This window comes from Pogoniulus pusillus, chromosome 19 (assembly GCF_015220805.1).
Source record: "Pogoniulus pusillus isolate bPogPus1 chromosome 19, bPogPus1.pri, whole genome shotgun sequence".
In the NCBI taxonomy this organism is placed as follows: domain Eukaryota; kingdom Metazoa; phylum Chordata; class Aves; order Piciformes; family Lybiidae; genus Pogoniulus; species Pogoniulus pusillus.
The window spans coordinates 7,816,196-7,842,069 of NC_087282.1; the positions used below are offsets into that span (position 1 = coordinate 7,816,196).

The window sequence follows — 25,874 nt, forward strand, 5'->3', positions numbered from 1 at the left end:
TCACGAGCAGACATAGTGCTAAATGTTTCTCCAGTCTCTTTCCACTTACCCAGTTACAATCAGTAGTGGCTGCTGGGGCCTGTGTGTATGCCAGGGCCCAGCCCAGCCTGCTCAAGAGCACAGCAGTTTTATCACAGAATGTCAGAGGCTGGAAGGGACCTCCAGAGATCATCCAGTCCAACCCCCTGCCAAAGCAGCAGCACTTAGGGCAGTCCACACAGGAATGCATCCAGGTGGGTTTGGAAAGGCTCCAGAGAAGGAGACTCCACAGCCTCTCTGGGCAGCCTGCTCCAGGGCTCTGGCACCCTCACGCCAAAGAAGTTTCTCCTCCTGTGGAGCTGAAACCTTCTCTGTTCCAGTTTGCATCCATTGGTCCTGGGCTTATTGCTGTGCACCACCCAAAAGAGCTTGGCCCCCTCCACTTGACCCCCAGCCCTCAGCTCAGATCCCCTCTCAGCCTTCTCCAGAGTGATTATATAACCTAGCTGAAGACTGACAATAAATGAATTCTTTACAGGACCAATGGAGACAGATCCTGACCTTAAGGAGATTTCTCTGTCGAGAGAAAGCAGCATAGGGAAAAGACTGGCATAGGAAAAGCACTCTTCACAAGCTGTAATGCTCCAGCAGCAAGCCACCAGGAGAGCATTAAAGCTGTAGTTAAACTACAGCAGGTTCACTAAATGGTTTCTAACGACATCCAACCTCAACCCAAGAGCACAGAGCTCATTTCTTGAATTACAGAGCAATTTATCACTTCTTTCACCCTGCAACTTCTTCTTTTTTTTCACCTGAGTGGTAGGAAATAACACAGGAGTTTATGTATTTTCGTTTTTACAGCACTTTATTGTCACCCTGCCTTTACTCACGGAGTGGGTGCCCTGTGAGCACTTCTGTGCACTGCTAACAGCCACAGGTAGGCCACTGCCTGTGGAGTAGCTGTTCCCCGACTGGGAAACAATCCTCTGTGGAGGGCTGAGGATTTAGAGCTTACGTGAAACCTTTGCAGGCCAGAAACAGAGCGATTATACCACCAGCTGATTAGAAGAGCTCCTTCGCTCGGTTCTCCAGGGTCAGCCTACAGCTCCTGCCCACCTCCCTAAGCCCCGCTGCCGCTCCCGGGCCATCGAGTACCATGTGGGGCGCCGAGGCTACGCCGTAGCCAGGACAGGCCACGGTATGGGAGTCCAGGTGTGAGGCAGCGGCTTGCCCTATGGGCGTCAGCCACAGAACCGGGCCGGTTACCGCTGCTACCGGAGGCTCACAGGGTAAAGGCTGAGGCCAGCCCCGCCGGCTTCGCGGGCCCCAGCAGCTCCCGGAGCGGCCCCTGAAGCGAGGGGCGGGGAACCCCGCAGAGGGGCGGGGCGCGCTGACAGCTGAGGCGCGCACGCGGAGCGCTCCGCCGGCGGCACCTCCCCGCCCCCCCCCCGCCCTGAATATGCAAATGCAGGTATAATTGGCAGCCAATGGCGTGCGCGCTGGTCACATGGTGCTGCTGGAAGCTCGGGAAGAGAAGTTGAGTCTCAGCGAACACAGCAGCTCAGTAGCGAGCCGCCAGGGCCGCAGCCGGAGCCAGCCGAGCCGAGCTGAGCCGAGCCTGGGCGGGTGGACAGGCGGCCAGCCAGGGGGAGTGAGTGAGCGAACCAGCCGCTCCCCCCCTCTCACTCCTCCCCGCAGGGTGCCCGGCGGGCCGGGGCTCTGCCTGGACCATGCCGATCCTCCTCTTCCTCATAGACACGTCCGCCTCCATGAACCAGCGGGCGTATCTAGGCACCAGCTACCTGGATATCGCCAAGGGCGCCGTGGAGATCTTCATGAAGGTGAGTGCTGGGCCGGGAGAGGCCTCTGCTGCCACCGCCCCCGATCGTCCCCTTCGTTCGCTCACGCTGCTTCTCTCCGCTCTCTCCGCAGCTGCGGGCCCGGGACCCGGCCAGCCGCGGCGACAGGTACATGCTGGTTACCTTCGACGAGCCGCCTTACTGTATCAAGGTAATAACCCCCCCCGCGCCCGCCCTAGCCCCGCCGCGGCCGTCCTGGCCCCGCCGCGGGGCCGCCCTTCGCCAGGCGGCGGCGCGGCGTAGCTCGGTCCGGCCCGGCGGCGGCAGCAGCAGCCTGTGAAGATGGCGGACATTTTGCTTTTGTATGGAGGAGAGAGGCTGAGGGCGCTGCTGAGATGGAGGAGGGGGGAGGGAGGAGACGGACGGGAGCGTGATTCACCGCCCCGCCGTGCTGGGGAGGCGGGCGCCCGGCCGCGCTCCGCCCCACGGCCGTCGCTCGCCCGCCTCCCGTGAGGCGGTGGCTCCCGCGGGGCCTTGTCTCGGGCCTCCGCCGCTGCCCGCGGCCCCCCGCGCTGCTGTGAGCCGCCCGTCAGCGGAGCTCGATCCGGCCCCGCTGCGCAGTTAGGGCAGGAGGCTTCGTGCTGCTGGCGGCTGCGGAACCTCCGCCTGGCTGTGGCGGGGCGAGGGACAGCCGCGCAGCCCTCCTGCCGCTCTCCGCCGCGCCGCCTCCGACGTTAGGGACGGAGGCACCCGGGACCGCTTTCCGCCTTGCGAGGCAAGAGGTGGCGGTGCGGGTGTTGGGGTTGGGATTTAGTCTTCTCCTTCCTCTTCCCCTCGGTGCTCTGCAGCCCGAACGGTTTGGTGTCAGCTGCTCGCCATTGCCATTCGGGGGGCATCTCCATGCAGGGTTGCGGAGAGCTGGACGCTGAGGCTGCCCCCAGGTCTGGCTTCTGCCCCTCTTTTCTCACTGCTGAAGGGTGAGGCAAGCAGGGCCGTGCCGTGCATCACATCAACTGAGCCACGGAGTTGTGGGATGAGGGAAAAGAAACAATCTAGGTTGCGTCCCTTTAAACTGAAGCCTATTGATGAAAAATGCCTAATTTAATTAGAATATTTAAATAAAACATGCCACAGAAGACATCCTGGTGATTGGAGAGACCTCCTGAATAGTCCTGGGTCAGGACTGTATTTCCTATGACCAATGCAGTAGTGACTGTAATTGTTGAGCCTTTGGCTCCTGCTCTGAAGGCCGAAGAGATTAATGTAAAAAATCGTTCCTGATCGTCCCAGAGGAAAAAAGGAGAAACCTCTCTAGATCCCCTAGCTAAAACTTCTTGAAGAGAAGTTGTAAAAGCAACTGTGCTCACTGATGCTGTCTATTTACATCTTTGATAGTGAGAACTTAATTATCAAAGACCTATGAGCCTTGGCTCTTTTCATCAGCTGTACATTTACACAGCTAAAAAGTACAGCCTGCTTCTGAAGTGACAGAAGTGGTTTAGTGAGACAATATTTCTTTGTTACTGCACCTTTTGTTTCTTTAGAAGAAGATATGGAAGACCTCCTGTTTCTCTGAGTTGAAAGCATCCTTCTTGAGTTATAGAAACCTGCTCTCAAAAGACTTAGGTCTGTCTAGGAGGGGTTTTTTTGGACATAAAGACACACCTCCATCTCCCCATCCATGTTAATGGCTGAATGCAAAACTCGAATCTTTATTAGCATTAACTGGAGCTTTCTCATATTTTTTTTTCCTCCTAAGAGGAGTTTTTTTTTCTCCTAAGAAAAAACCTTTGCACTGCAGTGGAATAGCACATTGGTGATTCAGTGAAATGCTGGAGGTCTGGGTGGAAATCCAACAGGTTATTTATTACCACATATATATACACTTAGCTTTGCTGAGCAAGATTCTTATGTTTAATGAGCATCTGCATACGTTCTGATACACTAAGGAACCATCTGACTGTGTCCCTAGTTTTAGTAAACAGTAATTGGAATAAATGAGACTGTGATACCTATCACAGTATCCAATCAAGTTTGACATATAGTAAATAGCCAAGAAGAAAAATAAAGTAAAAAGCATTTGGGTTCTTTTAACGTGCTGGTGTCTCCTCACACATGTGTATGTGTGTGGTGGTTGTTTGTTGTGACTATCTTTAGCATGCTGATTTGTAAATTGGGCCTTAAAGTACTGTTTTCAAAACTAGGTAGCTTGTGTAGGAACTGATAAATAGGTCTTTATAATAATGATGTTCACACTATCAGTTCAGCTAATACATAAAGACTTAATGGCAGAAATTAATGTGCTTAGGCTGTCATCCTGCCTCTTAACTCAAGCAGAGCAACAACATGGTTCTTCTCCTGTTTGAAGATGTGTTCCCAAGACCTTTTACTAGTATTTATGATGCCACTCTGTTGTGTGTTCTGACATCCATAGTTGTTCTAGGAGAGCTTTCTGGTCTAGACCAGATACTCTACACCTAAAACATGCTTGTGAAAGAAATTAAGTTTAGCTTCTTTGCTAATGCTGCTGTAGTTAGATACTTTATCTCCCTTGATTTAGAGAAGGAAAACTTTGACAAGTGAATCTGGTTTGCAATTCTGCTTTCCAAGTGTGTGCAGTAGCACCTGGTTTTGGCCAGTGGCAGCTTCATCCTCTTAGTGTTCTTTAACATTTACACTAAGTTTATAATCTCACAGAAGGTTCTCAAGGTTACCATTGAAATTATTGAGGGGAAATAATCTTGTGGAGTTGAGACCACCTAGGAAATAGAGATATTCTGGGAGTCATTCTGTGATTCTGTGAAGTTCAGCTTGGAGCAGGAGTGCATGTGAGATGAGTGTGGTGTTCTTGTTCCAGAGCCTGCTTCCTTGTAGCCTTCAAGTGTCTTAAATCAACAGTGCTGGTTCTTTTATGATGGACAAGATGTCAGAACCCCACACATCTCCTGGTATTATGCTAAGTGAAAGTGTCCTGCTATTACACAGATGGTTTACTAACATCTCTGCAAGTAAGAGAAGGGTTTTGAAACAGTCTTTGGTATGGAGGGGTTGAAATTATTGACGAGACCTGTGGCTCCTCTCCCAGTCACTCCTGCTTGCAGCTCTCTGCTTGTGCCACTTTTTTGAAAACAGGATTATTTAGTCTCTGAGTTTGAAGTGTGGCTCTGCAGAGAACTCTGGTGGCATGTACCTTAAAGAAGAGGCAGGGCACTGTCCTGAGGAGCAGGAGGCAGTGAGCTAGGGATGGTAGGAATCTCAATTCCGCTCTGGCAGCTTTGGAACCTCATCAGCTGCTTTGCTCTTGTCTGTTATGTAATGTATAGATGGTGATTTGTGCCAGGAGTTATAGAGCTGTTTACAACTCCTGGCTTTGCTTCCAAAATGCTCTCCCATAACAGACAAATGGTCAGTATTTTAAAAGCATCTTAAAACATGTATAAACCTGTCTTTGTCAAACAAAAGTTGATGCTGTGTAGGATCAATGGAAAGATACCTGTGAGTTCTGTTGAGTCTTGGCTCCAACTTTTTGTTTTAAAAGAACAAGAGGGAAAATTAGTCTGCTATTTCAGGAGGCAAGAATTTTCAACCTAATATCTATAATGCATTTTTCCTTCACTGGTTTTAGTTGAAAACAGCAGTTGTGTCCAGTGAACCTTTATGAGGTTAGTGGTGTGTTAGCAACACTGTACTGAGGCGGTCTAGTCTCATTTGGGGTATTTGGCAGGCTTGGGAAACTGGTGATACCTACAGAGAAACTACTGTAACCAGTAGCTTGTGGCAGGTGTCTATTACAACTGCAACATCAGTGCTTCAGTCTAAGTATTGAAGGAATTTATTGTCCCATGTGTATCCATCTCTCTTGTGATGAAAAACTGGTTTAAGATCAGCCTCACTGTCTGGCACAATGCTTTGTTTTTTTGAGTGAATGTGGTACCTGGTATGTCCCTCACAGAAGGTTGGGACTGGAAGGAACCTTGACAGCTCACCCAGTCCAAGCCCCCTGCCAGAGCAGGGTCACCTATACCAGGTCACACAGGAACACATCCAGGCAGGTCTGGAATATCTCCAGAGAGGGAAGCTCCACAACCCCTCTGGGCAGCCTGTTCCAGTGCTCTGTCACCCTTACAGTGACAAAATTTCTTCTCATGTTTCCATGGCACTTCCTATGCCTCAGCTTTCACTCATTGCCCGTTGTCCTGGCATTGGGCATCACCCAGCAGAGCCTGGCTCCAGCCTCTTGGCACTCACCCTTTACATATTCATAACCATTAATGAGGTCACTCCTCAGGCTCCTCTCCAAGCCCTATCTCCCTCAGTCCTTGTTTTGAGGACTTAGAGCTCCTTCCATCCCATCCCTGTTTTGGTGGTGCAATGTCTCCAGCCCTGTGTGCCAGCCCCACCCTTCCCATGCCTCTGCAAACCGTGGCTGGTGGTGAATGCTTGGTGAGGGAGGTGAAAACAGGCCAAGCGTATTGCTGACAGCTCCGCAGAGCACTTTCCCAAGCTCCCACGGCCTGTGGCTCACAGACCCGTGCTGAGGCTTGGTGTGGCAGTCAGGGTCTTCTGGGGCTTTTTCTGTCTTAGTTTATTTTGCAATCAGACACACTTGCAGCATCCCAACTTGGTGTTGAAATGTTTTTTTTTCACATCTAAGCACATCATATAAATAGTCTGAGCCTTAAGGCACATTGCTTGGTTTATTTTCTCTGATGTGATGGTGCTAGAGTGAAAATAAAGAGAGAAGGGAGGATTATTCTCACCTGCTCCTTTCTCCCAAACATTTCCTGGGTTTAGTGATAAAGAGGGAGGGAAGCTTCAGCAAGATCTACCTGGATTCCTCTGTAAAGGCAGCACATGCTAAAATCTCAGCTGGAAAAGAGTTGTTTGAAAAGAAAGGAAGGTTTAGCTATTTTTTGTTTTGTTTTCTAGTCTCTTTCTTCTTTTGGTAAACCTCACATCCTGCAGGTTGTGCTCTGCTTGTGGATTTGTGCTGCACTTGGAAGTTCAGACCCAGAGCTAAAACCCAGTGGTGGTCTTATGGGAAGTTTCTGATTATCTGGATTGCCCTCTTCCATTGTGGAATCATAGAATCAGTCAGGGTTGGAAGGAACCACAAGGATCAGCTAGTTCCAACCCCCCTGCCATGAGCAGGGACATTCTACTCTAGAGCAGGCTGCCCAGAGCCTCATCCAGCTTGACCTTAAACACCTCCATGGATGTGGTCTCAACCACCTCTCTGGGCAACCTGTGCCAGCCTCTCACCACTCTCATGCTGAACAACTTCCTCCTCATGGCCAGGCTGAACCCACCCATCTCCAGCTTTGCTCCATTCCCCCCAGTCCAGGCACTCCCTGACAGCCTAAAAAGTCCCTCCCCAGCTTTTTTCAGATATTGGAAGGCCACAAGAAGGTCACCTGGGAGCCTCCTCTTCTGCAGCCTGCACAACCCCAACTCTTTCAGTCTGTCCTCATGGCAGAGCTGCTCCAGCTCTCTGAGCTTCTGAGATGTAGCTGCTAGCAGTAACAAAGTCTTCTCTCCCTGCTTGAGGAGTGTTATTTATGACAGGGTCAAAGAAATCTGGCTTTTGTTCTTGTGAGACTGTAGTTTGACCTTCATAGGTGATCTGGCCACAAGTCAGAGAACTCCAGGTGTTTGAATTTGGTATTGTGCCTTTTCATCTTTCTGATTTGTATTACACCAAGTGTAAGATTCAGTAGTGACTGCACAATAAATGGGCTGCCTCAATCTGGATTTAGAAATACAAACATGACAGTCTGAGAAGTTGCTCAAAACCCTTACAAGGTATGTGAAACACTTCACTGCTTGAGAAACACCAACCAGAATTGCTGGGGAAGATGCCTCCAATTATGTTGCTGTTCTCTGCTAGTCTGAACATATGCTTCAGTGCTGAAGAGCTCTCTTGTGGAAACAGTCTTTCATGATGGACTCTTAGCAACCCTTCTGTTTCCCTGTAATCCTCATGAGGGGTTGAGCTTGCTGACCTTTGATTTTGCTGTTGGATTGGAATACCTTAGAGGCTGGAATAAGAAACTTGTAGAAGGCTCTTCTGTGCATCTGTTGGAGTACTTGCTATATGTAAATAACCTGATAGTTTATCATACTGAAACAACACTTCACAACAGGGAGTTCATAAGGCCAGACTCAAGGAGGATAACTTTGGTGTCTCTTTTTTAGTGATACAAAAGCTTTTGCCTGCTTTATAAACTGCTTTTGCTTAAAAGCTGTGCTGGTGTAGAATGCAACTGATTGCCACTGACTCTGCAAAGGGAGGTGGCTGTACTGCAAGACAGATGTTGAATCGACATGTTTGGGAAGTTTGCTGATGACACTAAGCTGTGTGGGGGCAGCAGACAGGCTGGGGGGGAGGGATGCCATCCAGAGGGGCCTAGACAGGCTGGAGAGGTGGGCACAAGCCAACCTCATGAGCTTCAACAAGACCAAGTGCAGTGTCCTGCATCTGGGTCAGGGCAATGCCAGGCACAAATCCAGGCTGGGCAGTGACTGAGTGGAGAGCAGCCCTGAGGAGAGGGACTCGGGAGTGCTGGTGGAGGAGAAGCTCAAGAGGAGCCAGCAGTGTGCACTTGCAGCCCAGGTTCTGCTTGGCTTTCTGGGCTGCAGCAACAGAAGTGTGGCCAGCAGGGCCAGGGAGGGGATTCTTCCCCTCTGCTGTGCTCTGCTGAGACCCCACCTGGAGTCCTGCATCCAGTTCTGGAGCCCCTGGGACCAGAGGGCTGTGGAGATGCTGGAGTGTGTCCAGAGCAGGGCCAGGAGGATGCTGAGAGGGCTGCAGCAGCTCTGCTGTGAGCACAGACTGAAAGAGTTGGGGCTGTTGGGTTTGGAGCAGAGGAGGCTCCCAGGTGACCTTCTTGTGGCCTTCCAGGATCTGAAGTGGCCTACAAAATAAAGCTGGGGAGGGACTTTTGAGGTTATCAGGTAGTGCCAGGACTTTGGGGAATGGAGCAAAGCTGGAGATGGGTAGATTCAGACTGGATATGAGAAGGAAATTGTTGAGCAGGAGAGTGGTGAGAGGCTGGAATGGGTTGCCCAGGGAGAGGCTTGAGGTCCCATGGCTGGAGGTGTTTGAGGCCAGGCTGGCTGAGGCTGTGTGCAGCCTGCTCTAGGGTAGGGTGTCCCTGCCCATGGCATGGCAGTTGGAACTAGATGATGCTTGTGGTCCTTTCCAACCTGCGCTGATTTCTATGATTCTAAATCAGATCAGTGCTCCTGACCCTCAGCTGCAGGGAGAAAGAGAAACCCAGCTGTGGAACCTTTTGGCTTTGAGGCAGAGATCTCCAGGAGAGCTGCCTGAGGTGCTTAGAAATGCATTTGTTTGTGTTTGAACTTTTGTCAGGGAGCACTAGTAGAGTAATAACCTAGTCAGCTAACCTGTAGCGAATCCACAGAGTAATCTTACAGTGATTGGGCTTTTACAGGAACCTTGGGATACCAAACCTCATCAGTTTTACATGTAAAGCATCTGGCTTCTGGCAAATGCAAGTACTTGGTGGTCTGACCCGTGCTGTGGCAAAGGATGCAAAGGATGTCTGAACAGCTGGAAGTTGGTTTGGAGGACTGCTGGCTGCTGGTGAGCTATGCAGGCAGAATCGTTTTGTGCAAGGCAGATAGCAGCTGCAGGGGCCAGAGGGAAGCTGATAGTGGAGAGGTGCAAAGGGGAAAGAAAACCGAAGTAAATGGGAGAGGCCTATCTTTTTCTCCAGATAGGCTGTAAATAATGAATGAACTTAGCAAGCCTATTAGCCAGGCATTAAAAAAACTTCCACAAGCAAAATATAGTCCTGAAGGACTGAATGTAAGTAGGTTTGCTGTGCAGTGTTTGTTCTTGAGGGCTGAAGCTATGGTCTTTTTGCTCAGTGAAGAGGGAGCCTTTCCTCTTTTGCTCCACAGGTTTCAAGTCAGTCATAATGGTTTTATTTCTGAATGTTAACATCTTTTGTTGCTTGTGAAGTACTAAGGACACCACTCCTCCTCCAGTCTTGCAGTACAACTTCTGCTGTGATTGGCTTGGGTTTTTGTCATGGAACTGATGTGTTTTCAGAAGGCTGGCTTGGAGCAGATGATAGGCACATGAGAAGCCAACAATTGCACTTCCTCTGTTAAACAGAGTGAATTGAAACATGGAAACAGGAGTCACTGAATTGTTTAGGGAGTGCTCATGCAAAGCCTGATTGTCTTCTTTTTGAGGATAACACATTTGAGAATCCACTCCCAGTTTTTATCTGCCTTCTATTTAGCTGCCTTAACACTTAATTCCTAGGAGGAAGGATGTGTGTTCTGTGTGTGTCAATTTTTGGTATTGCTGTGTTTTTAATTAAGCACCTCTTTTGGAACTGGATAGTTAAATTGGACAGAATGTTGGGGCAAATAGTAGGTTTGTATTTGATATACTGGTGAGACCCCACCTGGAGTACTGCATCCAGTTCTGGAGCCCTATGACAAGAGGCATGTGGAGATGCTGGAGTGTGTCCAGAGCAGGGCTAGGAGGATGCTGAGAGGGCTGCAGCAGCTCTGCTGTGAGCACAGACTGAAAGAATTGGGGCTGTGCAGTTTGGAGCAAAGGAGACTCCCAGGTGACCTTCTTGTGGCCTTCCAGGATCTGAAGGGGGCTACAAAGCAGCTGGGGAGGGACTTTTTAGGCTCTCAGGGAGTGCCAGGACTGGGGGGAATGGAGCAAAGCTGGAGGTGAGGAGAGTCAGGCTGGCTGTGAGGAGGAAGTTGTTGAGCATGAGAGTGGTGAGAGGCTGGAATGGGTTGCCCAGGGAGGTGGTTGAGGCCCCATGGCTGGAGGTGTTTGAGGCCAGGCTGGCTGAGGCTGTGTGCAGCCTGCTCTAGGGTAGGGTGTCCCTGGGCATGGCAGGGGGGGTTGGAACTGGCTGATCCTTGTGGTCCCTTCCAACCCTGACTGATTCTATGATTCCATACTGCAGTGCATGTCCAGTCTTAAACTGAGAACTGGAATTACCAGGTGCCATCCCTGTAGCAAGCATGCAGAACAGTACTGTAGCTCCTTTTAGCTTCTAATGGTAATAAATATGTTCCACTAGAAAGCATTCTTTAAAAACTCCTTCTCTTTCTTGAGAGATAACACGTTGGGTGGTGTAAAGCATGTTAAAATGCTTTTAAACATGCATAAGCATGCTGGTCTTGCATCTTTCTCCCTGTCCTGAGTGACTGCTTTCTGTCTGCCTTTTGCTTGTGAATTGTTGTGAACATCCTTTTGCAGGAACAGGTATGTCAAGGAGAAAGCACTAAGGAATTTTGGGTGTACCTTTCTCTTTCAGAAGACCAAACCAGGAACAATCAGATGGATTCATTCTTCTAGAAGTAGTATTTTGCATTCTGAAGTAGAGGTCTCTTGTACAAATCCAAGTTCATGCTAGAAGGTTTTTTTCAGGAATTGATTTTTAAATGGAGGGGTAGCTTAGAAAATTAACTTCTTGGGAGATAAGATAGGCCAAACTCAGCTTGCCTGCCATTTTTTATCATTAGTTCAGAGAATCATAGAATCAAGCAGGTTGGAAGAGACCTCCAAGCTCAGCCAGTCCAACCTGGCGCCCTGCCCAACCAACCAGACCATGGCACCAAGTGCCCCAGCCAGGCTTGGCTTCAACACCTCCAGGAATGGCGACTCCACCACCTCCCTGGGCAGCCCATTCCAATGCCAATCACTCTCTCTGCCAACAACTTCCTCCTCACATCCAGCCTGGACCTCCCCTGCCACAGCTTGAGACTGTGTCCCCTTCTTCTGTTGCTGCTTGCCTGGCAGCAGAGCCCAACCCCACCTGGCTACAGCCTCCCTTCAGGCAGCTGCAGACAGCAATGAGCTCTGCCCTGAGCCTCCTCTTCTGCAGGCTGTACACCCCCAGCTCCCTCAGCCTCTCCTTATAGGGCTGTGCTCCAGGCCCCTCACCACCTTCTTTGTCCTACTCCAGCACCTCAACATCTCTGTGGAATTGAGTAGCCCAGAACTGGATACAGCACTCAGTTTTTTAAGTTGGTTAAGTACTACACAAAACTACAAAATACTACTAAAAACTACAGGTTTTGAAGTTGGTTAAATACTTGAAACTTGTGCTTTCACCTGCTACCTGACATCAAGGGAAGGGAGAGTCTTCATTGCTGTGTTAATTCTTAATGAGACTATTTTAACAGGTTTCACTTCTGCAGCAATCTGCAAACTCCAAGGTTGCTTTTTCATCTGAAATGTGTTGCTGCTTCATACCATTGATGAGGTGAGAGAAGCCTGGAATGGATACCCACAGCTGTTGTTTTTAGCCATTGCAGCAATTGACTTTTTCATCTTTTTATTCTTTATTTGATCTTGAATACATTCAAAGAAGTAAGCCCTTAAGACTACAGGATAAACAAGACAGAAGTAGATATATTTGCACTAAGAGGCTTAAGTCATCCTGAGTGCAAAGGTCACTTTTATTTTAAAAATAGAAGCTTAAAATGTGAACTCAAAACAGTTGAGTTGCATCTACCTACTTGTAGTTTTGTAGGGAGATGTCTTGTAGGAAGGGGAGACACTTGGTGAGGTGTTTGGTTCCTGCCACATGTAATCTTTCTTGGCTGCCTCCCTCATGTTTTGTGCTGTTAGTATTTGAGATGCACATACAACAGGGATGTTTTTTTATAAGATTTCTTCTTTGTTGCTGTGTGCTGAGGAAGGCCTAGACCTGTGTAACCTGGGTTTTTCATGGGGTCTAAAGTGAGTAAACACTCATTTTACCCCAAGCAGAGCTACAGGCTGGGGACAGAGTGGCTGGAGAGAAGCCAGGAAGAAAGGGACCTGGGGGTGCTGGTACTCAACACTGGTCAGGCCACACCTTGAGTGCTGTGTCCAGTTCTGGGCTCCTCAATTCAAGAGAGATGTTGAGGTGCTGGAAGGTGTCCAGAGAAGGGCAGCAAGGCTGGGGAGGGGCCTGGAGCACAGCACTGTGAGGAGAAGCTGAGGGAGCTGGGGGTGTGCAGCCTGCAGCAGAGGAGGCTCAGGGCAGAGCTCATTGCTGTCTGCAGCTGCCTGCAGGGAGGCTGTGGCCAGGTGGGCTTGGACTCGACTCTGCTGCCAGGCACGCAGCAACAGAAGAAGGGGACACAGCCTCAAACTGTGCCAGGGCAGGTCTAGGCTGGATGTTAGGAGGAAGTTGCTGTCAGAGAGAGTGATTGGCATTGGAATGGGCTGCCCAGGGAGGTGGTGGAGTGGCCGTGCCTGGAGGTATTGAAGCCAAGCCTGGCTGGGGCACTTAGTGCCATGGTCTGGTTGGTTGGGCAGGGCTGGGTGCCAGGTTGGACTGGCTGAGCTTGGAGGTCTCTTCCAACCTCCTTCATCATATGATTCTGTGACTTCTGAAGATGAGTTCTTTTGAAGGGGGGAGCAGTGTGACTCCAGGACCCAGTGAGAATATTCTGGATGTCTGCAGTGCTAAGCAATTCTCTTGTTCCCATTCTATATCCTTAATTCCTATATCCCTGCTTTTATTTAATAGAAGGCTAAAAAAAAAAACCCAATGGAAAGAGCAGTTGCTGCTGTTCTGATTTTTAAAAGCAGGTGGTTGTTTAAGTAATTCACTCCTGTAGATTTAGTCTTGATATTTTTTTTCCTTCATAAACTTTGTCTTTGCAACGTTGCCACTTAAATATTTTGCTGCAAATCAGGAATCTTTTGCTTTGCATTTTTCTTAACTGATGTTACACTAGCCAGAAAAACAGTCTAGTGCATACCCACCAGTTTCAGCTGTAAGCAGTGTGCTCTAGGGTTAAGGTTTTAGTTAGGTGCCAGGAAAAGAGTAATGAGTCTTGTAATGAGGCTTGGTGGTTGTGCAGATCAGAATCTGTGCTTGCCTGTAGGCTTTTTATTGATCCATGTGTTCACTTTGCAGGGAAAGAAAGTTTCTTTTGGTGTAAGATTTGGCAGTTACAGGATCTCTGAAACTTGAACTGCTTACTACCAGATAAGGTTGTAAGAACTTAAGTAACTGAAGGACCAATCTCATTTTTACCCAGCTACTGTGACTCTTAGCTTGGGCTCCTGTGCACCCTCCTAGAAAAGCAACACCAGAAGTGTTAAATGTAGCCTAGAACAACTACAGCAGTGCTTCAAAACACCTGAATTTTGCTTTTTTGAAGGTGAAGATGAATCTTGCTTAGGCTGTGCTTTCAGAGATGTGTTTTAAACTCTTAAATGTAAAAGGATATTAAAAAAACCCCTTACAAATCCTCATGAGATGAATGTTGTTGAATCACTGATTTGACTGAACAAAGATCCACAGTGTGTTTAAACTGGTGTTGCTATGCTCTGCTTAGAAGTGAGAATAATGCATTAGTATTGGTCTTCAGAGCATGTTAGCAGTAGAGCTGGTAAGGTTTTATTGGAGGGGAGGTGGAGTTAAACTCTGCTTTGTGGGAAAATCTGCATCTGTTGAGCCAGAACACTCAGTGCCTTTAGCTGCTGCCAGGCATCCAGTTTTCAAGATAAGTGTGCATCAGGCTGTGTTCTCTCAGCTCTGGGCTCTACAGCTAGAAGTTCATCACTAATTCTCTTACACTTGATTGCCCAACATGTGCCATGAAGCCTCTCTTGTGTTGATAGCACAAACTCCATAACCACTTAGCTGTTGCCTTTGTTCCTTGTGACTTTTCCAACCATGCTGGGAGTAGGCAGGGGCCAGGAGGCCAACTGAAAAGTACACTTGGTGGTTTAGAAGAGCAATTGGCACTGTGGGTAAATGCAGGGGTTTTGTTTTTTGGCTGAAACATCTGTGTTTTACCTGTTTGCCCTCTTGACAGTGTTTTAGATACACTTCTAGTAACATTTCTCAAATCATAGAATCAAACAGGTTGGGAGAGACCTCCAAGATCATCCAGTCCAACCTAGCACCCAGCCCTATCCAGTCAACCAGACCATGGCACTAAGTGCCTCATCCAGTCTTTTCTTGAACACCTCCAGGGATGGTGACTCCACCACCTCCCTGGGCAGCCCATTCCAATGCCAATCACTCTCTCTGACAACAACTTCCTCCTAACATCCAACCTAGACCTCTCCCAGCACAGCTTGAGACTGTGTCCCCTTCTATTGCTGCTTGTCTGGCAGAAGAGACCAACCCCCACCTGGCTACATCCTCCCTTCAGGGAGTTGTAGACAGCAATGAGATCACCCCTGAGCCTCCTCTTTTCTAGGCTAAACAACCCCAGCTCCCTCAGCCTCTCCTCATGGGGTTTGTGCTCCATACTGCTGAACAGAAGCATTCAGCCACTCATTTTGCTTACTGTCCTAGAGCTGCAGACTGCATGATCACATCTGTGCTCCCCCCTCCATTAGCTCTTTGAAACATAACTTCATTCTGCTTCAACTCTACTGAAATGTCTGAGCTTGTCTCAAATACTGCTTTTTATAAACTGGATATTTTTGCCTTTCTTTAAACAAGAATGCTTTTTGAAACTGAGTGCTACCATCATGCCTTTGGTATTTATACTTTCCTTTCTTCATGTGTGATCCTTTCATCCTTGGGCAGCAAAAAAGTGGTGTGAGTGTAGCTGTCAAACCCAAAAAGCTACACCCAGCAATGGGTTAAAGCAGGAGCAGCAGGTAATACATGAAAAGGTAGCACAGGCTTTTTCTTTGCTTGGCATTGATTATTATCACTTGATTCCAAGCATAGTTTGAGCTTTGAGTATCTCTGACATTTCTAACAGAGTGAAGGTATTGCTGCTCTAAAAATGCCAACCTTACCAGAAGGCCACAGTAGTCATTTTGTAACTAGACCTTAAGAGACTCTCTACTAATGTTTTCCATGGACATTATGCTTAAAGATTAGTAAGAGTTGCTCTTACACAAAGCTATTCAATTCTTATTGATGTAAAAGCATTTCAGTGTCTTGTTTAATGTCAAAGTCATCTTAAAAGGACAATCAGCCACCTTGGTGTGGTTTGGCTGAGTTTGTTTCTTACAGTGTGATTATTTTGGGAGGTATCTTGGAGAAGAAAAACTGAAGTGATTGTCAATAACAGTTAGAGATCACACCAGAATGCACTTCTGATCTTGGTTTCATTAATAAATACTCTAGAAAAGGAGCTGGTCCAGTCTGAATTAATCTTTGCACCCTCAGGAGAACTCAGCTTAGGAATCAGCAATTAAGGGGATCTCCTGTGCACCTCAGGTTACATTGCAGACCTGCCTTGGCGTGTAACAGCTGGGTTGCTTTTGGATGAAAGAAAGCTAGAAGATGCTCCTCAAGCACTGTCTGGGGAGTCCCTAAGTATATCCTTGAGATCCCTTCCAACCTAAACCATTCTATGCCACAGGACAGCTGTTCTGAAGTAATGTGGCTGTCATCCCCTCAGAATCTGCTGCCTTGGTTGTGCTTCACTGCTTGCTGGTCTAAAGGTCATGACCTGTTCTTCCTTGTACTAAAGCCGTCTCTAGTTGTGTAGGAGAAAAAAAATGAGTGAGGAAAGGCTCTGTGTTTGTGGTCAAGGTGCATAGTCCATCCCAGATCTGAAGGAATGGGAATTGTGATGCCTGAAAAAGGATGGAGGTGCAAGATCAAGTGAAGTGATAGCATTCTGGTAGAAATTTGGTGCAAAAAAGGTCTCAGCTTTGTGGGATTAAAGCAATCAGCTACTTGAGAGTCTTTCTACAGAGGCATTCTGGAGGTGTCTTGAAGCAGTTTATGCCTTTCTGTTCTCTTGGAGACATTTTACCTGTGTTAAACTTCTGTGACTGTTTTGAGACTCAAGCAAATGTTGTTTAAAATGATAATTTCTTTTAAACACACCCACCCTCTCCCAGGATTTAAAGGAGCACTTGACCACTAGGTTTCAATTTGAGTGCTCTATAAAACTAGCAGAAATAAATTGAAGGAGAAACAATTTTCTTACTATTCACAGCATTTCGGTCATAAAATGATAACCTGTGACTGACTCAAATGTAAGGAGGGACCCAGTGATGAATGCTGTTGTAGACTCTTCACTGTACTTGAATACTCTGTGGGCTCATTGAAGAAGCAGTTTAAAGCTGTGAATTTGCTGTCTGTTAAAATACTCCTCAAATGAAAAGTGAAAAGGTGGCTTTTTGTTAGGCTGATCTCATAGCAAACAGCAGCGTGTACCTGCTGAGCAACCAGGACTTGTTCCTCTTCTGCCTGCAGGGGGTTCATAGCCAAGTTTTGCTCTGAAGCTGTCCCTTGTTTTGCTTTGCAAAACCAGATTTCCTTGTGAAAAGCTAAAGATAGGCTCCCCTGGCTTGCTACCCAAGATGTATTTTTGTCTTTTCTTCCATCCTTGCATTAGAATCTTTGATACAGCAAAGGTTAGGGGTAGCAGCTGCCTATTTCAAACCTTTGTCTAAAGCAATGGGACACTGGAAGAGTGGGGAATAAAACTAGTAATAGAAATGATTTTACTGTGTGCTGGAGAGCCTGACACAGCACTAGCAAGTGCACACAGCTGGCTTGGTGTCCCATCAGACCTTCCTCTTTTCCCCACAAGCTTTGCATGAGAGCAGTGAAATCTGCTGAGGTACCTCCACCAGCATTCTCTAGTCGTTCAAATCCAGGACAGTACAGCTTGGATCCAAGCTGGCTCAGTGTGTTCAGCACTGCCCTGATGATAAGCTTACTGCAGGCCTGTGTGCCAGTATCATTCTGTACTGGAGGTATGCTAATCTCAGATATGAGAGGTGGGTGTTGTGATCCTGCCCTGTGCCAAGAGCACAAAAACTGATCTTGTGAGTTTCTTTGCTAAGGGCTGTTCGATACTGCATGGTGACAGGACTGGTAGGTTGCATAAAAGTAGCTAGAGAGCACAGGTACTGGAATAAGATAGATAGAATCAACCAGTTTGGAAGAGACCTCCAAGCTCAGCCAGTCCGACCTAGCACCCAGCCCTATCCAGTTAACCAGACCATGGCACCAAGTGCCTCATCCGGGCTTTGCTTCAACACATTCAGGGATGGAGACTCCACCACCTCCCTGGGCAGCCCATTCCAATGCCAGTCGCTCTCTCTGGGAAGAGCTTCCTCCTAACATCCAGCCTAGACCTCCCCCAGCACAACTTGAGACTGTGTCCCCTTGTTCTGTTGCTGCTTGCCTGGCAGAAGAGACCAACCCCCACCTGGCTACAGCCTCCCTTCAGGTAGTTGTGGACAGCAACGAGGTCACCCCTGAGACACCTCTTCTCCAGGCATGTAACCAAGATAATGTAACCAAGTGAAATGTGAACATTCAGTATGCTGAAAACTATTTTATCTTTGATAGGTACATAGAAACTTTCCTTAGAGTTCCTCCATCTGGGGAGAAAAAAGCCCCAGGTCAGTGGACCTAAAAGATACTGAGGAGAAAAAATAACTATACTAATTTATTATTTCAATCTATAGTAAACTTTAATTATGATCCTACTGAGGAACAGAAGGAGGGGTTCCACATTGACATTTTTTCTTCCTCAGTTTAGAAAAAGCATATCAAGAAAGGTAACTTTGAATGCACAGTTTATTCTGCAGCCCAGATACAGAGAGAACCTGAGGGTTCTGTTGCCACAAGAATGGCATTCAGAAGTATTTGGAGAGGAGTCAATGTCTGTCTCATGGAGTTACTCCCTCTGCCCATTTGCAGAGTGCAGGCAGGCGTCTGTGAGGAGCAGATTAGTAGGTGATGTAGGTTGTGTGGTGTTGACTGATTTAACTTTCAGAAGTCCTAAAAGTAAAAGTACACACAATGTTTATAGCATGGTCAGCTCCTTTGTTCTCCTCTGCAGGGTTTCTAATCAGTAGATCTCTGAACATCAAATAAAAAGCACAAAGGTAGCCATAGCACTGATTGTTTTGTGCTAACAAGCAGCATAACCCTGCCCTTCATGGATAAAAGAGGCACCTGGCACCTCCTCTTTTCCTTTGCTAAGTTGTGTTGTGGCAAAACTGGGATGACCAGAATGGTTTTTGTGTTTGCTAGAATTCTTGTAGCAAAGCTGCTGAAGCTGGGTCAGGGAAGTTACAGCCCAGAAAGCCAAGCAGAAGCTGGGCTGCAGCAGCAGAAGTGTGGCCAGCAGGGCCAGGGAGGTGATTCTCCTCCTCTGCTGCACTCTGCTGAGACCTCACCTGGAGTACTGCATCCAGCTCTGGAGCCCCTGGGACAAGAGAGATGTGGAGATGCTGGAGTGTGTCCAGAGTAGGGCCAGGAGGATGCTCAGAGTGCTGCAGCAGCTCTGCTGTGAGCACAGCCTGAAAGAGTTGGGGCTCTTGAGTCTGGAGAAGAGGAGGCTCCCAGGTGACCTTCTTGTGGCCTTCCAGGATCTGAAGGGGGCTACAAAGCAGCTGGGGAAGGACTTTTCAGGATCTCAGGGAGTGCCAAGACTGGAGGGAATGGAGCAAAGCTGGAGGTGGGGAGAGTGAGGCTGGAGGTGAGGAGGAAGTTGTTGAGCAGGAGAGTGGTGAGAGGCTGGAATGGGTTGCCCAGGGAGGTGGTTGAGGCCCCATGGCTGGAGGTGTTTGAGGCCAGGCTGGCTGAGGCTGTGTGCAGGCTGCTCTAGGGTAGGGTGTCCCTGGGCATGTCAGGGGGGTTGGAACTGCCTACTCCTTGTGGTCCCTTCCAACCACGACTGATTCTATGATAATTATTGAGAAACTCATATGCTTTAAGCAAGTTGTAATATCTAAAAATCCAATTCTTTCTAGGGAACCATTAGCAGAGCTCTAAAAAAACCCATCTGTTTAAAGAAGTTTTGAGTCCTTACTGTGACAGACTTGTGATTGGCATGCTGGGTTGCAAGTTATTTTCCTACTTTGAAGATTATTTTTAGCAGTGTTAGAATTTTTGCATCAGGTTTGAAAGCAAGCCAGTGAACAGTAAACTCCACAGTTCTGCTTGGTTTGTTTGGTTTTGGCATGGTCTGTAGAAGTACTAAAAATTAAGACTTGCAGCCTGAGAAAAAGCAGCTCCCTGGATTTCATTGGGCTGGGGAAATCAGGAGAGACTGCTTTGCTCTTGGGGTTCTTGTGCTGGGCCTTTCCCCCTTCAGGCTGACCACGTTGTGCTAAGAATTGTTGGACACAGCCATGCTGCCTGAAAATGTGGTACTGGTTAACAAAATCCAACCCAATCAGCTGGTCAAACTAAAAGCCAGTCATTCTGACAGGTAAGCTCTGGTGTGTCTGAGATTATAACATTATACAGTGCTCTCCAGCATCTTTGGCAGTGACTTGGACACTGGGATCAAGGCACCCTCAGCATCTTTGCCAGTCACATCAAGCTGTGTGGCCTGGAAGGGAAGGGGTGTCAGCCACATGGACCTGGAAAGGTGGGCCCAAGCCAACCTTGTTCAGCAAGGCCAAGTGCAAGGTCCTGCACCTATGCTAGGCTAGTCCCAAGCATGACTACAGGCTGGGTGATGAGTGCATTGAGAGCAACCCTTCAGGGGAAGACTTGGGCGGGGGGTGTTGGATGGGGCATTTAATGTGAGCTGGCACTTAAGGACTTGGCTGCATCAAAAGAAATGTAACCACCAGGAAAAAAATGTTTCTTCTTAATTCACTGTATTTTTTTTCAGTGAGATTTGCTTGCAGAGGCTGAAGCCAGGAGCTAGAAGGTAGTCTGCTGCTTCCAGATCTCAGGGGTTTGTAGGACAGTGTCCAAAGCTTGCAGTTGTTAACACAGAAGTCTGAGTGACACGGCATTTCTGCCTGTTCTTGGCATAAGCAAACAGGGAGAGATTACTGCTTGTGGTACTTGTTTTCTTCCCAGCTGTATTTCAGAGTCTCTTGGTGTGAACAAACCATCTCAGAGCCTCTGTGCAACACATCAATTATCAAAGGAGAAGCTAGTAACACAGTGGCAAGACAAAGGTAGCTCAGATTGTTAATACATTCTGGGCATAAAAATGACCATGTAGGAATGTAATATTGAAGATGATGAGAAATTACAGTGGTCACAAACAACTCAAGTAATTAGTGTTTAGTTCTGACTTCATAAGTAGTGACTCTGTGTCCAGAGAAGGGCCAGGAGGATGCTCAGAGGGCTGCAGCAGCTCTGCTGTGAGCACAGACTGAAAGAGTTGGGGCTGTGCAGGCTGCAGAAGAGGAGGCTCCCAGGTGACCTTCATGTGGCCTTTCAGGATCTGAAGGGGGTCTCCAAAAAAGCTGGGGAGGGACTTTTTAGGCTGTGAGGGAGTGGCAGGAGTGGGGGGAATGGAGGAAAGCTGGAGGTGGGGAGAGTCAGGCTGGAGGTGAGGAGGAAGTTGTTGAGCAGGAGAGTGGTGAGAGGCTGCAATGGGTTGCCCAGGGAGGTGGTTGAGGCCCCATGGCTGGAGGTGTTTGAGGCCAGGCTGGCTGAGGCTGTGTGCAGCCTGCTCTAGGGTAGGGTGTCCTTGGGCATGGCAGGGGGGTTGGAACTGGCTGCTCCTTGTGGTCCCTTCCAACCCTGCCTGATTCTTTGACTTGTAGAGGAGACACAGGTTTTGTAGAGTAGGTTTGTGTTTAGTCCTCTAAGCTGGTAAGGTTTTGGTTGGGTTTTTTGGTTGAAGTTTTTGATGGGTTTGTGTTTTCCTCTGGTCTAATGTTTCTTCTGGCAAATGGAAATAGTGCTACATAAAAGTAGAGCTTTTCCTAAGCAGCATTAGTGGCAGTATTTTAAATGTGAGAGGGATTATTATTTAATCACTTCAGAGTGTTTTGTTGAACTCATAATGCATATACTCTATGCTCTCTACTTTTATTTTGCTGTCTTACTGTATATGTGGAGAATATATTAAGTGTTCTTTAGGGCTTTAATGTCTGACCCTGAAATAAATATTTAAATGCAGACATTGGTTAGGGTCTTTAAAACCAGCTTCCAGAAGTAGACCTCATTGTCAATGTTGGGGTTATTTGATATTAAGAAGCTAGTTTGAGGATAAGCCAGAAAATGCCCAGGTGGCCAAGAGAGCCAGTGGCATCCTGCCCTGTGCCAGGAGCAGTGTGGCCAGCAGGACAAGGGAGGTGGTTACTGTACTCAGCACTGCTCAGGCCACACCTTGAGTGCTGTGTCCAGTTCTGGGCTCCTCCATTGCAGAGAGATGTTGAGGTGCTGGAAGGTGTTGAGAGAAGGGCAGCAAGGCTGGGGAGGGGCCTGGAGCAGAGCCCTGTGAGGAGAGGCTGAGGGAGCTGGGGGTGTGCAGCCTGCAGCAGAGGAGGCTCAGGGCAGAGCTCATTGCTGTCTGCAGCTGCCTGCAGGGAGGCTGTAGCCAGGTGGGGTTGGGCTCTGCTGCCAGGCAAGCAGCAGCAGAAGAAGGGGACACAGCCTCAAACTGTGCCAGGGCAGGTCTAGGCTGGATGTTAGGAGGCAGTTCCTGCCAGAGAGAGTGATTGGCATTGGAATGGGCTGCCCAGGGAGGTGGTGGAGTGGCTGTGGCAGGAGGTGTTGAAGCCAATCCTGGCTGGGGCACTTAGTGCCATGGTCTGGCTGATTGGCCAGGGCTGGATGCTAGGTTGGGCTGGATGAGCTTCGAGCTCTCTTCCAACCTGTTTGATTCTGTGGTGATACAGTACACCTACTAATCAGTAAGTTATGGAATTAGGAAATCTTCTGTTTGCTGCCCTTGTTCACTTAATGAGCTGTTCTTCAGTATTACTATATTTGAAAGGTGTAGCTCTCCTCAGTTTCATCTTTTAAGGTCCTGTAAGATGAAAAATAATTCTCTTCAAAGGCAAACCAGTGGTGATCAGCTGCTTGCTTGACTCTGCATGGGAGAAATTGCAAGGCACTTTGCAGGCAGTTGACCATCCTACAGTGGGATGTGGAAGCCAAGAAGGTGTCTTCAGCAAAGGCAAAGGGCAGACTCTCAAAGTTTCAGTGAAGCTTGTTACTGTTTGTTTTACACAGAAACACTCTTAAGTTCATCAGAGCACAAAGTAAGAGTTTCAGGATAGGAGTAGTGTTGCCTTGTAAGTGTTTTGTTTGTGCCTTTGCAACAAATTAACTTACTCTTTGCTCCTGGGTGCTTGCAGCCCTGAAAGCAAACCGTATCCTGGGCTAAATGGGCAGCAGATTAAAGGATGTGATTCTGCCCCTCTGCTCTCACAAAACCCCATCTGAAGTGCTGTGTCCGTTCTTGGTCCCCCAGTGAAAGAAAGATGTGGACCTGCTGGAGCATGTCCAGAGGAGGACTATGAAGGTGATTGTTGAAACACCTCTCTGATGGGGATCTGCTTGAGAAAGTTGGCAGTTGTTCAGCTTGGAGAGGCTCCAGGGAGACCTTTTAGCAGCTATTCAGTAAATCAAAAGGGCCTATTAGAAAGCTTTTTATCAGGGAGTGCAGTGACAGGATGAGGGGCAGTGGCTTTGAACTGAAAGAGAAAGAAATACTTTGGAGTGGAAGTGGTGAGACACTGGCACAGGTTGCCCAGAGAGGTTGTGGGTGCCCCCTCCCTGGAGATGTTCAAGGTTGGATGAGGCCTTGAGCAACCTGGGCTAGTAGGAGGTGTCCCTGCTCATGGCAGGGGGGTTGGAACTGGATGATCTTCAAGGCCACTTCCAACCCAACCCATTCTATGAAAGCACTTTCTGGACTCCAGCCTGGCTGTTCCCTAGAAGCTGGGCTGGCTGGTAGGTGTTTGTCCCAGACAAGATGAAGTGGTTGCACCTATGTCTAAGGCTTCATAGCATGAATACAGTAAGATTGTTGTAGTTGTTCACTTTAAATTGTTTTTAGATGAACTTTTTGGGGATAATATAAATCATCTTGCTGGGATTTGGTGCTCTTTGAAGAAAAAAGGTCATCAACTAAGTCACTTTTAATCCAGGGCAGTGCCCCTATGCTTGTGCTTGATTCTTGCTTTGGGCTGAGAGCAGATGTGAGTTGCTGCTATGGCTCAGCTGATGAGATGCTGCAGTTGTAAGGGGTTGTTGATGGTGTTTTACTGACAACTAAGCTGTTCCTTTGAGCTTCAAATACTGTTTGATGATAAAGCTGGGCCAGTCCTGCTTGAAAGTCTTTTCTTTCTTTGCCTTATTGTAGTTCATTCTCTCTCTCTTCCCCTCTACCCTTGCAGTAATCTAAAGCTTGAAGAACTGGTTCAGGGAGCTAAACTTAAGCAAAACCTGGTTGTGTTGAATCTCCTTATGATAGTTCCTCATTCTGAAAAGAATCCTTCCTGGATTAGACCTGAGAACTTAACAGTGACACTGATCTTAGAATCATAGAATTGCTTCATTTAGACACCTTTAAGAGCATCAAGTCCACTCATCAACCTAAGACCACCATGACTATTAAACCACATCCCAAAGTGCTGCATGCACACATTCCTTGAACACCTCCAGAGATGGTGACCACTCTACTTCTCTGAGCAGCCTCTTCCAATGAAGAAAAGATCATCCAGTTCTGGGCCCCTCAGTTCAAGAGGAATATTGGGGTGCTGGAAAAGTTGGTGTGCAGAGAAGGGCAATGAAGCCGGTGAGGGGCCTGGAACACAGCCCTGTGAGGAGAGGCTGAGGGAGCTGGGGGTGTGCAGCCTGCAGCAGAGGAGGCTCAGGGCAGAGCTCATTGCTGTCTGCAGCTGCCTGCAGGGAGGCTGTAGCCAGGTGGGGTTGGGCTCTGCTGCCAGGCAAGCAGCAACAGAAGAAGGGGGCAGAGTCTCAAGCTGTGCCAGGGGAGGTCTAGGCTGGATGTTAGGAGGAAGTTGTTGTCAGAGAGAGTGATTGGCATTGGAATGGGCTGCCCAGGGAGGTGGTGGAGTGGCTGTGCCTGGAGGTGCTGAAGCCAAGCCTGCATGAGGCACTTGGTGCCATGGTCTGGTTGGTTGGGCAGGGCTGGGTACTAGGTTGGACTGGCTGAGCTTGGAGCTCTCTTCCAACCTGCTTGATTCTATGATCCTGTGATCTCATTTCCTTTCTTTTTACCCCATTCTTGTATTCACTTATGACTCTATAATTGTTAGTCCATGACCATCTCTGCAGCCCCACAGTATGCCTCAGAAACTGGCTGTTAAGCTACAGGGAAATGCTGTCCTTTTAGGATCTTGCACAATGTGGCACAATCAGTAGGTGATTGCTGCTGAACCCAGTGTGTCAAGAAGAGAATCTGCTCAGAAGTTGTCCCAGTGAAAGTCAGACTGTCTGAAATGATTCTGGCTTTGTCTGTGTAGCTAAGATTCCTTGTGGAGCATGGGACCTCCTCCAGTGCCAGATGATGGTGTGCCTGGATGAATAACTGCTCACTGACTGCAAGAATGGCTTTAGACAGTGAGACGTGATAGCAAAGCTGATAACTCTGTGCATGTCTGTGGCTTTCAAGCTTTGCTTGTTCCAGTACAGGCAGCTTAACTCCTGTGCTGATACCCTGTAAGCTGAAACAGTTCCTGAACCTTGCAGTATCCCATTCCTTGAGAGAATGGTCCATGAATCACAACTGCTTACCATGGGATCCCCTTTCACCAGACTAAACAGCCCCAGTTCTCTCTTCAGCCTCAGTCTTCCTTCACAGGAGAGAGATTTAAGTCCCTTCATCCCTGTAGCCTCCATTGAACTTCATCTCCCTGTCCCTCTTGAACCGAAGAGCCCAGAACTGGACACAATATTCCAGGTGTGGTCTCACCAGGGCAGCATAGAGGGGGAAGAGAACCTCCCTTGACTTGCTGGTTGCCCTTTTTCATGCATTCACCCCAGGAGACCATTTCTCTTCCTGGGCCACAAGAGCACATTGCTGTCCCACAGATAGCAGGAAATGATGCTGCATATCCATTAATCAGGAATACAGTCTGATTTTTGGTGGGAAAGTCTGGTTTTTGGTGGGAAGGGAGATAAGGGGCAGTTTGTTAAAATAATTAAGAAGCCTTTTTTTGTTCTCTATAATAGGCTGGGTGGAAGGAGAACCATGCAACCTTCATGAATGAACTGAAAAATCTTCAGGCTTCAGGACTAACCACCCTTGGTCAGGCACTCAGGTCATCATTTGACTTGCTAAATCTCAATAGATTAGTGTCTGGAATAGACAACTATGGACAGGTAACAAATCTCTTTATAAACTTTTCCATCTCTTTTTTATTGTTATATGCTTGGAGAAATTGTGGTTGGGGAGGATTTTATGGAGGGC

General features: G+C 48.0%; 1 protein-coding gene across 7 annotated transcripts in view; it reads left to right on the forward strand.

The window, feature by feature from the left end:
* The first annotated feature begins 1,189 nt into the window (after positions 1 to 1,189).
* The window catches only part of LOC135183863 (integrator complex subunit 6-like), a 54,261-nt gene continuing 29,576 nt past the window's right edge, over positions 1,190 to 25,874 (forward strand). For all 7 annotated transcript variants that reach the window (XR_010305742.1, XR_010305743.1, XM_064159124.1 and 4 more), the window contains exons 1-3: positions 1,190 to 1,820; positions 1,912 to 1,989; positions 25,637 to 25,786. Coding sequence is in view for 5 of the 7 variants with exons in the window: in XM_064159124.1 (XP_064015194.1) it covers positions 1,710 to 1,820; positions 1,912 to 1,989; positions 25,637 to 25,786 (339 nt within the window). In the remaining 2 variants the exon portion in view is untranslated. The remainder of the gene's footprint in view (positions 1,821 to 1,911; positions 1,990 to 25,636; positions 25,787 to 25,874) is intronic.